The following is a 13,064-nucleotide window of genomic DNA, read 5'->3' on the forward strand; positions in this document are numbered from 1 at the left end:
TGGTTAACTGGACAACTATCTGTCAACCTCGAGGCTAATGGTCGATGCGTTTTCACTGGGAGGAGACGTTCCTGTCGACGACAAGGCGCCTACGGTGACTTCGTAAATCTCAAGATGATAAGCCGGCTCGGTCTCTCGAAGATGCTCATATGGGTAGGGTGTGCGTGTGTGCGTTCACATGGGTGACTGCATGCGCGTATGTATGAGCGCTTGCGTTATACTGTGTTCAAAAAAACCTTGAAGCCAATGGGATTGGGGTGGTTGACTTAGAAGTTGTGGACATTTGACTTCCATGTGCTAGCCAAAATTCTTTTTTTTTGGAAATTCTAGTCACATCTATCATTGATTCTAAAAAACTTAAAAAAAATCACTGCATTTTAGGTTATGGGTAGCACGGTAGCATCCAAAGTGTTTGCAGCACTATAACTGCTTTGTGTAGTGATAAAAATGAGACCTCATATTTGGTGCAAGTGAGCGTCAAACAGTGGAGAACACGCCTGAAGCGATGGGCAAATGGGCCAGCCCTATCTAAGGAGTTCACGTGAGTGGTTTTCTTTGTTGTTGTTGTTGTTGTTGTTGTTTTACTTTTTCTTAGGTTGCTTTTTGTATCCTGTTGTTGGGTTCTTTTTACAAAGCTAAGCAATTAAAACATATTTAGAAAGATAAATATATTTCAAAAATCTGTGTGTGTTTAGAAGAGTTCAATGCGTGTTAAACAAATGTCGGAGTATATTAAAAAAATCACGTACATTAAAACTCACTCTATAGAAAAAGTTCGGTGTGTATCTGAAAAGTGTTCACCATATATTACAAAATGTTTATAGCACAGAAAACTACAAAAGATAAAAGGTGCTAATATAAAAACTGAACTTTGGCTTTTGTCGTTCATTCATATTCATATTCATATTCATATTCGGCCCAGTTCTCAGTCCCCAATCTTCTAATCCAAGCACTGGACTTGGGATGTTCAGGGTTGTGAAAGTAGACCATTTAACTTGGGTCGGGGCCCAACGATGAAAAGAAAGAATTCCTCAATAGCAAGCCCATCGGTCAACCTGTCGAGAGCATTTGTCTGCACTCGCTGCGTACGCATCACTGGACCCTTCTAGAACCACAGAGTTTTCTTTTTTTCGACGGGGAACCACAGTGTTATTCGCTGGTGAAACGGTGGTAGTTATCACGAGCTTTTTGGAGTGTTCATACACGAAAGTGTCCTTCTAATCCCGAGCTCAGATGGTCCAGTAAAAATCTGTGCAATAGATATACTGGTATGCAGCATGGATCACTAACAGTTATGTACGGATCAGATAGGGTATCGACTCTTACCCTGTTCTCAGGTCGCAAATCGTAGAGATTGGTGCAGGTTATATCCTCCCATGCTTATACCTTCACCTAAAGACACAACCGACCGAAGAAAGGCAAGGCTCGGGACACTTGGCACGTTTCATCTACCACCCTAAACCGCAATGCAGCATGAAAATCTTGGCAGAGACCTTAGAATATCGCCAACAATCGAAGAAAAGGCACAACCTGCGGCCATGCGTGGCTGACGTCGACTAAGATTCATAACACGAGAGCGGCTGCAGCTGCAGGGCAACAATCCCATTCCCACGGCAGAAAGGCAGAGATCACAACCCTTGTCCCCATGCCTCACGGACGCGTCGTCCAGAGCTTCGGACCATCAGGCCCAGCAAACCACCAAACGAACCCCTTCCACGAACCACAAAGCAAAAGGCCCCACAAACATCACACACACGGACGGACGGGCACCACCAAACTGGAGAGCATCAAACGAGAATGCACGGCCCAAGATCGGAAAAACAAAGGAATCCGCCAACGCGGCGACCCACGCACGGGAAGGCAGGAGGTTGGGGGGTGCCCTTTGCGGCCGGGGTGTGTGCCACGCGCAGGCCGCGAACAGCGACCGCGGGCTATCCGCCCGCCTCATCGGCATCCCCCGGCGGGGCGCGCCCAGGGAATCCGGCGCGGCCAATCGCAGCGCGCGCAGCCCCGATCGCGATCCGCTTTTCTCACCCCCGCACCCCCACCGCCCCGTCACCCGCCAACGTGTGCCGCCTCCCGCCACCGGATGCCCCCGGCCGCCGCTTGCCGGCCACCCTCCATACTTGCCAACAAACCTATACATTCCCGAGCTGGCACACTCCCCAGCTCGCTCCTCGCCTCCTCCTCCCCCTCCTCCCCTGCCTCAGAGGGACACGACAACAGAATCCAAGAACGGAGAGCCACCCTCTCAGTCGGATTGCCGCTCCATTGTTGAATAACATACACTCCTAGTGGTAGTTTTTTATTGGCTTGGGGGGGTGTGAGGGCCCGTATTATTTTAGCCGGGAGGGGATAAAGATGTCGTCGCTGGTGTCCGCGCCGTTCGCCACGGCCACCGGGGCGCGGAAGAAGGCGCGCGCGCCCGCGCCGCTGCACTCGTTCCTGCTCGCCGGCCGGCGGGGGCGGCGCGCGGCGGCGGCGACGATACGGTGCGCCGTGGCCGGGAACGGGCTGTTCACGCAGACCAACCCGGACGTGCGCCGCGTGGTGCCGGCGGAGCGCGGCCTGCCGCGGGTCAGGGTGGTCTACGTCGTGCTGGAGGCGCAGTACCAGTCCTCGGTCACCGCGGCGGTGATGCAGCTCAACGCCGACCCGCGCCGCGCCGCCGAGTTCGAGGTGGTGGGGTACCTGGTGGAGGAGCTGCGGGACGTGGACACGTACGCCGCCTTCTGCGACGACGTGGCCGTCGCCAACGTCTTCATCGGCTCGCTCATCTTCGTGGAGGAGCTGGCGCTCAAGGTGCGGGACGCCGTGGCGGCGCACCGGGACCGGATGGACGCCGTGCTCGTCTTCCCGTCCATGCCGGAGGTGATGCGGCTCAACAAGCTGGGGTCCTTCAGCATGGCGCAGCTGGGCCAGTCCAAGAGCCCCTTCTTCCAGCTCTTCAAGCGCAACAAGAAGGACTCGAGCGGCTTCGCCGACAGCATGCTCAAGCTGGTGCGCACGCTGCCCAAGGTGCTCAAGTACCTGCCCTCCGACAAGGCGCAGGACGCGCGCCTCTACATCCTCAGCCTCCAGTTCTGGCTCGGCGGCTCGCCGGACAACCTCCAGAACTTCCTCAAGATGATCGCCGTCTCCTACGTGCCGGCGCTCAAGGGCGCCGACATCAAGTACAGCGACCCCGTGCTCTTCCTCGACACCGGCATCTGGCACCCGCTCGCGCCCGCCATGTTCGACGACGTCAAGGAGTACCTCAACTGGTACGGCACCCGCCGCGACGCCAACGACAGGCTCAAGAACCCCGAGGCGCCCGTCATCGGCCTCGTCCTCCAGCGGAGCCACATTGTCACCGGCGACGACGGCCACTACGTCGCCGTGATCATGGAGCTCGAGGCCAGGGGCGCCAAGGTCATCCCCATCTTCGCCGGCGGGCTCGACTTCTCGGGCCCCATCGAGCGCTACCTCGTCGACCCAATCACCAAGAAGCCGTTCGTGAACGCCGTGGTGTCGCTCACCGGGTTCGCGCTCGTCGGCGGGCCGGCCAGGCAGGACCACCCCAAGGCCATCGCGTCGCTGATGAAGCTCGACGTGCCCTACATCGTCGCGCTGCCGCTCGTGTTCCAGACCACGGAGGAGTGGCTCAACAGCACCTTGGGCCTTCACCCCATCCAGGTCGCGCTGCAGGTCGCGCTTCCGGAGCTCGACGGCGGCATGGAGCCCATCGTGTTCGCCGGCCGGGACCCGAGATCAGGCAAGCCACTTCTACATCCCATTATAACTCATTGGCCTGTTGCTCTGATTTGCTTGATCAATGTACTTTGAGCTGAACTGGGAATGCTGTTTCTTGTGTTTGATGCAGGGAAGTCGCATGCATTGCACAAGAGGGTGGAGCAGCTCTGCACCAGAGCAATCAGATGGGCAGAACTCAAGAGGAAAACTAAGGTATGCATCTCACATCGATCCACACGGCTGTTGTCCATATTGTACTGTCAATGCTAAGGAGCAAAAGCTAGCTTATAGGTACTTCTGAGTTCTGACGCCCATCTCTTCTTGAGGTGTAAATAGATGAACTCATCGACATATTAGCTCAACTACTACTAGTTTACTGTCAAGCTGAAAACTGGGACTGCTTATTCAATTTGTGCATCAAACCTTCAACCATGTTTAAGAAAAAAATTGAATGTCAAAAAAAATGTTTTAAGAAAATTTGAGTCCCCTTAGGAACAGACAAACTAATCAAAATGTTAGCTCAACTAACGTAACTGTCATGCTGAAAACTGAAACTACTCGCTCAGTTGATCGATTAACTCCTGTATCTTGAACCATTCACCCACTGAACAGTTTGTTGTGTATATCAACGCCGTAAGCCTGCTAATCTGCTATGAGAATGAGATGTTAAATAAATGATGAAAAGTCCAGTGCATCCTGATTATGCCTATCTATCATCAAGTCAAAGTTCAATGAATAGTAACAGCACGTCGCAAGGTTAAGCTAGCAAATGCTAACTGACTGAACTTCTACTTACTCCTTCAAAATGAAACAAAAGATCATGTGAGGACAAAATTTAATACTTCACTGCGGAATCTTAAACTTCAGTTATGTGATCTACTTTCCACTTTCATGTCAAATTCCTGATAATTAATTTTTGGGGTAGTGAAACTCCTCATGGCCGAAAACATTATACATGTTGCTCGGTTCTTGTATGCACAGGTTTGCAAAAACTAAACCATAAATTAATTACCTTTTTTACTTGTTTGTTGTAGATGGACAAGAAACTAGCCATCACCGTTTTCAGCTTCCCACCAGACAAGGGCAATGTTGGCACTGCAGCATACCTGAATGTCTTCAGCTCCATCTATTCTGTCCTCAAGGACCTCAAGAAGGATGGCTACAATGTCGAGGGCCTTCCAGAGACACCTGAAGAACTCATTGAGGAGGTTATTCATGATAAGGAGGCCCAGTTCAACAGCCCCAACCTCAATGTTGTTTACCGCATGAATGTGCGGGAGTACCAAGCACTCACCCCCTACGCCAACATGCTGGAGGAGAACTGGGGCAAGCCACCTGGGCATCTCAACTCTGATGGTGAGAACCTCCTTGTCTATGGGAAGCAGTATGGCAACATCTTCATCGGAGTGCAGCCCACTTTTGGCTATGAAGGTGACCCAATGCGGCTTCTGTTCTCAAAGTCTGCCAGCCCTCACCATGGGTTTGCAGCATACTACACTTTTGTTGAGAAGATCTTCAAGGCAGATGCTGTTCTGCACTTCGGCACACACGGGTCCCTTGAGTTCATGCCCGGGAAACAAGTTGGAATGAGTGATGCATGCTTCCCTGATAGTCTGATTGGTAACATCCCCAACATCTACTACTATGCAGCAAACAACCCTTCAGAGGCAACAGTGGCCAAGCGTCGAAGCTATGCAAACACTATAAGCTACCTGACACCACCAGCTGAGAATGCCGGTCTGTACAAGGGGCTGAAGCAGCTGTCAGAGCTCATCGCCTCTTACCAGTCTCTCAAGGACACGGGCCGTGGCAACCAGATTGTGAGCTCAATCATCAGCACTGCAAAACAGTGTAACCTGGACAAGGATGTTGACTTGCCCGATGAAGGCGAGGAGCTCCCAGCCAATGAGCGTGACCTCGTCGTCGGGAAGGTGTATGGAAAGCTCATGGAGATAGAGTCACGGCTACTGCCATGTGGTCTGCATGTGATAGGTGAGCCACCAACTGCCGTCGAAGCTGTGGCCACATTGGTGAACATAGCTGCCCTTGACCGCCCAGAGGAGAACATATTCTCGCTGCCCGGCATTCTTGCTGCGACGGTGGGCAGGACCATTGAAGATGTCTACAGGGGTAGCGACAAGGGCATACTGGCTGATGTTGAACTCCTGAAGCAGATCACTGAAGCTTCACGAGGTGCCGTAGGTGCCTTTGTTGAGAAGACCACAAACAGCAAAGGGCAAGTTGTTGATGTTACAAACAAACTCAGTTCCATCCTTGGCTTTAGTCTCTCAGAGCCATGGGTGGAGTACCTGTCCCAAACCAAGTTCATCAGGGCGGACAGAGATAAGCTGAGGACCTTGTTTGGATTCTTGGGAGAGTGCCTGAAGCTGATTGTGGCAGACAATGAGCTGGGAGCCTTGAAGACTGCCCTTGAGGGAAGCTATGTTGAGCCTGGCCCTGGTGGTGATCCCATCCGTAACCCAAAGGTTCTCCCAACAGGGAAGAACATCCATGCTCTCGACCCGCAGTCTATCCCGACTGCAGCTGCCATGAAGAGTGCCAAGATTGTTGTGGAACGTCTGCTGGAGCGGCAAAAGGCTGACAATGGTGGCAAGTATCCTGAGACAATTGCACTTGTCTTGTGGGGCACCGACAACATCAAGACCTACGGCGAGTCGCTGGCCCAGGTGATGTGGATGCTTGGTGTGGAGCCGGTTACTGATGGGCTTGGCCGTGTCAACCGTGTGGAGCCCGTCAGCATTGAGGAGCTTGGACGCCCTAGGATTGATGTCGTCGTCAACTGCTCGGGTGTGTTCAGAGATCTTTTCATCAACCAGGTACGAACTAATACCGCCTCTGCATTTGATTTGTATATTTTGCAGATAACTAAATTATTCATCACTTAACTCATGCACTAATGTTACACATCTGACCAATGCAGATGAATCTGCTGGACCGGGCAGTAAAGATGGTTGCTGAACTAGATGAGCCAATTGAGATGAACTATGTGCGCAAGCATGCCCAGGAGCAGGCAGAGGAGCTCGGTGTCTCGGTAAGAGAGGCGGCAACAAGGATCTTCTCAAATGCATCAGGCTCTTATTCGTCGAATGTGAACTTAGCAGTGGAGAATGCATCATGGACAGATGAGAAGCAGCTCCAGGACATGTACCTGAGCCGCAAATCTTTTGCATTCGACAGTGATGCTCCAGGGGTAGGCATGCTAGAGAAACGCAAGACGTTTGAGCTTGCTCTAGCAACAGCAGATGCCACATTCCAAAACCTGGACTCCTCGGAGATCTCACTGACAGATGTCAGCCACTACTTCGACTCAGACCCGACGAAGCTGGTGCAAGGGCTGCGGAAGGATGGGCGGGCACCTTCATCGTACATAGCAGACACAACCACAGCAAATGCACAGGTGCGGACATTGTCGGAGACGGTGCGTCTTGATGCAAGGACAAAGCTACTGAACCCTAGGTGGTACGAGGGGATGATGAAGAGTGGCTATGAGGGAGTTAGAGAGATCGAGAAGCGGCTGACGAATACTGTTGGATGGAGTGCAACATCCGGGCAGGTGGACAACTGGGTTTACGAGGAAGCAAACACCACATTCATCGAAGATGAAGAGATGAGGAAGAGGCTGATGGACACAAATCCCAATTCGTTCAGGAAGCTGCTTCAAACCTTCCTAGAAGCAAATGGCAGAGGCTACTGGGAGACATCAGAGGATAACTTGGAAAGGCTCAGGGAGCTCTACTCGGAGGTTGAAGACAAGATCGAAGGAATTGACCGGTGAACTCATTTCACTGATCAACCAGTTCCAGCATTTGACCAAGAAGAAATTCTTCTGCCTTGCTGAGTTGAAACTTGTATAATTTGTGATTTATAAAAGTTGTAACATGCAATACAGACCTTTAACAAAGAGGGTGGTTCGTTGTGAATGTAAAAAGGAAGCATGAGTAGAAGTTCTTTTTTGGGGAATATTGGTACTTTGCTGTCACATGTTCATCTACAAATATAGTAACAGACAATGGAGTGTCATTTTTAACTGTTTTAACAAAATAACATTTGAAGTTTAGCATTCTTCATTGTTATCTTTACATTGAACTGCAACAGTCCAATAGGTAAAGATTTCACACTAGGAAACAATGGTGTTAATGTGATCATGTGAGACTACTGATAAGGTAAAAGTCTCTTGTTAAATTGAACTTACAACTGAAAGGGAGGATGAAGAGGAACAAAACAATAACTTTAACGATCGTAGTTTTGTTTCCCCTTCCCAACCCAAATTATACAATTTTAGTGGACTCTAGTCACCTGGATCAGACCAACTCCAGAAGAAAAGGATCTCCTGAAGCCATGACTCTGATTAGTTTTACAAAATCAATTTCATTCTCAACCTTCATAGGGTACACAGCATGTGCTTCAGGAGTATATATCGCCGAGAAAGTGGTATCTGATGGCAAGTTTGTCCGATAAGCAAGTTTTCCCAAAGCTTTGGGTTCAAAATTGCTCGGTACATCCATTGCAAGGAACAACATGGGGACTCCAATGGTGTGATGGATGTCTAGGTTTCCGATAACTTTAACGAGGTAGGAGAAGTCACCGGTGTACCGTCGAGGTATGTAGAATATCTCACTGCTGCAATGAATTATCTTATCTTCACCTATGCTTCTTTTGTAATTGGCTTGATGGTGAACTGGAAAACTGTCAACCGCCTTTTTTACCATATTTCCTTGGTTCATAAACCATTCATTGTTATTTCCCGGTAGAGGGACATCGGACCATGATTCCTTCACCTGGTGAGAACCAGAGAAGTTAGTTTTGACAGATCAGAATATTTGAATGTTCTATAATTCACAAATTTCACAAACCAGGAAAAGGGTACGCACCTTGTTGGTTATCCAGAGCTTGGATTTATCAGCATCCAATAGGTTCCAATAATTTAGGACCATATGATCCTGAAGGAATACAAATCCTTCAGCGCCTGCAAACCGATCAAACACCTTGGGCAAGTACCTGTGATGGGAACTTATCAGTAAGTGGTTAATCAATTCTACAATTTTGGTATCCAAGCAAATGAAGCCTCACTGGATGAAGCAACAGTAGGATTTATGGAAACATGAAGAAAACTGCAAGGTTACAGATCAAGCTGATTGAACTCACTTGTATGCATGTGCAAAGTTGCTGGATTCGACAGCAAGATCTGAATTGCCATGCTCTGAAAGAATAACCACTGCCCGGAATATCCGGCCATAAAGAAGCCTCCACTCTAGTGTAGTCCGGTCCACAGGTCCGGTGCAATGCACTATAAGCACAACATCACCAAAGTGCTTCCTCCATTTTATGAGATTGCCAATCTCAGTGCTTACTTCCCCAATCTCCTCCACCCCAAGATGGACAGAAGGCAGCTTCTTGGGGACAAACTCCTGCTTATCCCCATGACCAATGGCCGCTCTCGGGCGGTCGATCTCCAATGACATCAACCTTGGCTGCCTGTACCCGACAGCGACCAGATCTTGCAGCCACGCAGCCATGAAATGCAAATCCTTCTCCCACCAGAAACCCTCCTCCGTCATCGCATAGCTCAGATCAAGAATCCGCTCAAAGAGTGTCGGTTTCGTCGACCGCCACTCCATCAGGAAATTTATCAGCCTCCCTACATTGACATGGATATCCTTCTCCTCGTCGAATGGATGAGCATGCACATTATCAGTGCGATGCACAGTCGGTGGGTACACAACTAGTTGGCCCCCAATCTCCCATAGTATCCTCTGCGCCCAATACCCACGGATAACATCGGACGCCATCGGACTCACCGAGACCGGCAATGCCAGACCCCAGAACGCCGGTGCATGGAACATTGTGTTGAGCGAGTTGACTGGCGCCATCACGCCCTGTGGCAACGCGACCTTGGGTGCGTCTGCATCAAAATGGACATCGAAAGCCTCCATTTCCAGTGACTTTCGTGTGAGGTAGAACACGGCGTCAACATCTGGAAGGCCATTGCACAGCCCCTGCTGTATGAACTGCCCACCGCCGTACACCATCGTGTAGAATTCCTCGGCGCCCACCTCCCCGGCCTTCTCCAGCGGCAGCCCCCGCGGCCAGACCGACGGCTGCCCGAAGTGCACGTACGGGTTCACCACCGTGCGGTTGGGATCGGCGTGGCTGTACTGCAGCAGAACGGAGCCGCCCCCCTGGCGCTGGTCCAGATCGACATCGAAGTGCCTGGTGAGGTTGTTGCCGGTCACGGCGTTGCGGGCGTCGGCGTCGTAGACGACGCGCGCGCCGCGCTGCACGGCGAAGAGGTACGCGGCGGCCTTGCGGGCGTGGCCGCGGGCGGGGAGGAACTCGACGGAGCGGAAGCCGAGGCGGGCCTGGTCGGCGAGGGTGAGCAGCGCGGCGCCCGGGTGGGACCAGCCGGGCGGGGTGGCCTCGTCCGCGACGGCGAGGAGCTGCCAGCCGGGGGCGGCGGCCAGCGGGCGGTGGCGCTGGTGGTGGGGCGACGCGGAGAAGACGATCCAGTGGGAGGCGCGGAGGTCGGGGAGCGGGGAGGAGGGGAGCCCCGGGAGGGGCGGCACGCGGGACCAGAGGACGGACGGGTACGGGATGCGGCGGGGGGCGGGGGAGGAGCGGCAGAGCGCGGACGGGGAGGCGCCGCCGTTGAAGAAGAGGAGGAGGAGGAAGGGGGCCGCCGCGAGCGCTGCGAGGAGGAGGTAGACGGCGCGCCTGGAGCCGGTGGTGGCGACGGGGGCGGCGGGCGGCGGCATTTGGGCGCGGCGGAGGGGAGGAGCTCGCGGTGGCTTGGTGGCGCTGGTTGGTGGGTCGGCAGTGGCGTGGGAGTCAACGCCGGCGAGCGACGCGGGGTCGCGCAGCCGGTGGGGGTGGTTCTGCCGGGAGCTCTTTTATGGTACCGTGAAATGAATATTGGCCTTTTATTCCTGAAGATCTAACGTCCCAAAGGCCGATGGATTGGATTGCGCTAGCAGTACAGCGTGCACTGGTTGTTTAATCCGAGCAGTATACGAGATCCAAGAGCAATTTGGGAAGATATTTTCAGCTCGTCCGATGGATTGTTGCGACCCACTCGTTCTCCCTCTCATTCTGTTCCGCCGTCGCACACATGCATCTCCGCGGGCCCATCTCCCGTCCCTTCCTCGATCAACCCGTGCTCGTCGACCAGACGCTCGGTGGCTTGGAGCAGGTCTCACCTGACGTCTCCTACCCGTCCTCCTCTTCATCGTGGCCTGATTCATGGCGGTGGTGGCAAAAACACCGGACGCCGCTGAAGAGCTTGCCGCCGTCGAAGAGAAGGCCATACAGAAATACATCATCCCCGCCTCGGCTCCCAGGCAGCAGTATGTAGGCGACAGGTGCTCACGGATAGTTTAGTATTCACCTTCGTAGAGTTGTCCATGTCCAACACAAATTCAGGTTTTAAGTTGTAAAGTATATTAGTTCAGTCTGTTGGCAATCGAGCGATGCTCGGTTATTTCCTAGGAGCGGGAGTTAGCACCTGCAAGAAAATTTTATGATGCAAGCATACCACATATACGTGTTGGAAATATGCCCTAGAGGCAATAATAAAAGCATTATTATTATATTTCCTTGTTCATAATAATTGTTTTTATTCATGCTATAATTGTGTTATCCGGAAATCGTAATACATGTGTGAATAATAGACACCAACATGTCCCTAGTAAGCCTCTAGTTGACTAGTTTGTTAATCAACAGATAGTCATGGTTTCCTGACTATGGGCATTGGATGTCATTGATAACGAGATCACATCATTAGGAGAATGATGTGATGGACAAGACCCAATCCTAAACATAGCACAAGATCGTATAGTTCGTTTGCTAGAGTTTTCCAATGTTAAGTATCCTTTCCTTAGACCATGAGATTGTGTAACTCCCGGATACCGTAGGAGTGCTTTGGGTATACCAAACGTCACAACGTAACTGGGTGACTATAAAGGTATACTACGGGTATCTCCGAAAGTGTCTGTTGGGTTGACACGGATCAAGACTGGGATTTGTCACTCCGTATGACGAAGAGGTATCACTGGGCCCACTCGGTAATGCATCATCATAATGAGCTCAAAGTGACCAAGTGTCTGGTAACGGGATCATGCATTACGGTACGAGTAAAGTGACTTGCCGGTAACGAGATTGAACGAGGTATTGGGATACCGACGATCGAATCTCAGGCAAGTAACATACCGATTGACAAAGGGAATTGTATACGGGGTTGCTTGAATCCTCGACATCATGGTTCATCCGATGAGATCATCGAGGAGCATGTGGGAACCAACATGGGTATCCAGATCCCGCTGTTGGTTATTGACCGGAGAGCGATCTCGGTCATGTCTACATGTCTTCCGAACCCGTAGGGTCTACACACTTAAGGTTTGGTGACGCTAGGGTTGTAGGGATATGTATATGCAGTAACCCGAATGTTGTTCGAAGTCCCGGATGAAATCCCGGACGTCACGAGGAGTTCCGGAATGGTCCGGAGGTAAAGAATTATATATGCTATTTCGGGCATCGGGACAAGTTTCGGGGTCACCGGTATTGTACCGGGACCACCGGAAGGGTCCCGGGGGTCCACCGGATGGGGCCACCTGTCCCGAGGGGGCACATGGGCTGTAGGGGGTGCGCCTTGGCCTACATGGGCCAAGGGCACCAGCCCCAAGAGGCCCATGCGCCTAGGGTTTCAAGGAGGGAAGAGTCTCAAAGGGGGGAGGCACCCCTAGGTGCCTTGGGGAGGAGGGATTCCTCCCCTTGGCCGCACACCCCTAGGAGATTAGATCTCCTAGGGCCGGCGCCCTCCCCCCCCTTGGCCCTCCTATATATAGTGGGGAGATGGAGGACTTCTTACCTTTTGCCTTTGGTGCCTCCCTCTCCCTCTCCAACACCTCCTCCTTCTCCATAGTGCTTGGCAAAGCCCTGCCGGAGTACTGCAGCTCCATCACCACCACGCCGTTGTGCTTCTGCTGGAGCCATCTTCCTCAACCTCTCTTTCCCCCTTGCTGGATCAAGAAGGAGGAGACGTTACGCTAACCGTACGTGTGTTGAACGCGGAGGTGCCGTCCGTTCGGCGCTAGGATCTCCGGTGATTTGGATCACGTCGAGTACGTCTTCCTCATCCCCGTTCTTTGAACGCTTCCGCGCGTGATCTACAAATGTATGTAGATGCAATCCAATCACTCGTTGCTAGATGAACTCCTAGATGGATCTTGGTGAAACCGTAGAAATTTTTTTGTTTTCTGCAACGTTCCCCAACAATACGGATATACCCAATCATGGATAACTGAACTTCTAATCCATAA

General features: G+C 51.9%; 2 protein-coding genes across 2 annotated transcripts; one reads left to right on the forward strand and one right to left on the reverse strand.

Moving 5' to 3' along the window:
- Positions 1-2,138: 2,138 nt before the first annotated feature.
- On the forward strand, positions 2,139-7,713 carry LOC123187682 (magnesium-chelatase subunit ChlH, chloroplastic). The gene is made up of 4 exons (XM_044599601.1): positions 2,139-3,754; positions 3,863-3,945; positions 4,767-6,569; positions 6,674-7,713. Exons 1-4 carry the CDS (start codon positions 2,362-2,364, stop codon positions 7,526-7,528), a joined length of 4,134 nt encoding a protein of 1,377 aa, XP_044455536.1. The 5' UTR covers positions 2,139-2,361; the 3' UTR covers positions 7,529-7,713.
- A 199-nt stretch (positions 7,714-7,912) lies between these two features.
- Positions 7,913-10,706, reverse strand: LOC123187683 (probable glycosyltransferase STELLO1). The gene is made up of 3 exons (XM_044599602.1): positions 8,899-10,706; positions 8,625-8,751; positions 7,913-8,531 (listed from the first exon to the last, which is right to left on the reverse strand). Exons 1-3 carry the CDS (start codon positions 10,503-10,505, stop codon positions 8,055-8,057), a joined length of 2,211 nt encoding a protein of 736 aa, XP_044455537.1. The 5' UTR covers positions 10,506-10,706; the 3' UTR covers positions 7,913-8,054.
- Positions 10,707-13,064: the final 2,358 nt, after the last annotated feature.

This window comes from Triticum aestivum, chromosome 2A (assembly GCF_018294505.1).
Source record: "Triticum aestivum cultivar Chinese Spring chromosome 2A, IWGSC CS RefSeq v2.1, whole genome shotgun sequence".
In the NCBI taxonomy this organism is placed as follows: domain Eukaryota; kingdom Viridiplantae; phylum Streptophyta; class Magnoliopsida; order Poales; family Poaceae; genus Triticum; species Triticum aestivum.

Coding starts and splice junctions, on each gene's coding strand:
- LOC123187683 (XM_044599602.1), bottom strand. CDS start 10,505: ATGCCGCCGCCCGCCGCCCCCGTCGCCACCACCGGCTCCAGGCGCGCC. Junction 8,752..8,898: donor AACTTTGCACATGCATACAA/GTGAGTTCAATC, acceptor TTCCCATCACAG/GTACTTGCCCAAGGTGTTTG. Junction 8,532..8,624: donor AGCTCTGGATAACCAACAAG/GTGCGTACCCTT, acceptor GGTTCTCACCAG/GTGAAGGAATCATGGTCCGA.
- LOC123187682 (XM_044599601.1), top strand. CDS start 2,362: ATGTCGTCGCTGGTGTCCGCGCCGTTCGCCACGGCCACCGGGGCGCGG. Junction 3,755..3,862: donor CGGCCGGGACCCGAGATCAG/GCAAGCCACTTC, acceptor TGTTTGATGCAG/GGAAGTCGCATGCATTGCAC. Junction 6,570..6,673: donor GAGATCTTTTCATCAACCAG/GTACGAACTAAT, acceptor TGACCAATGCAG/ATGAATCTGCTGGACCGGGC.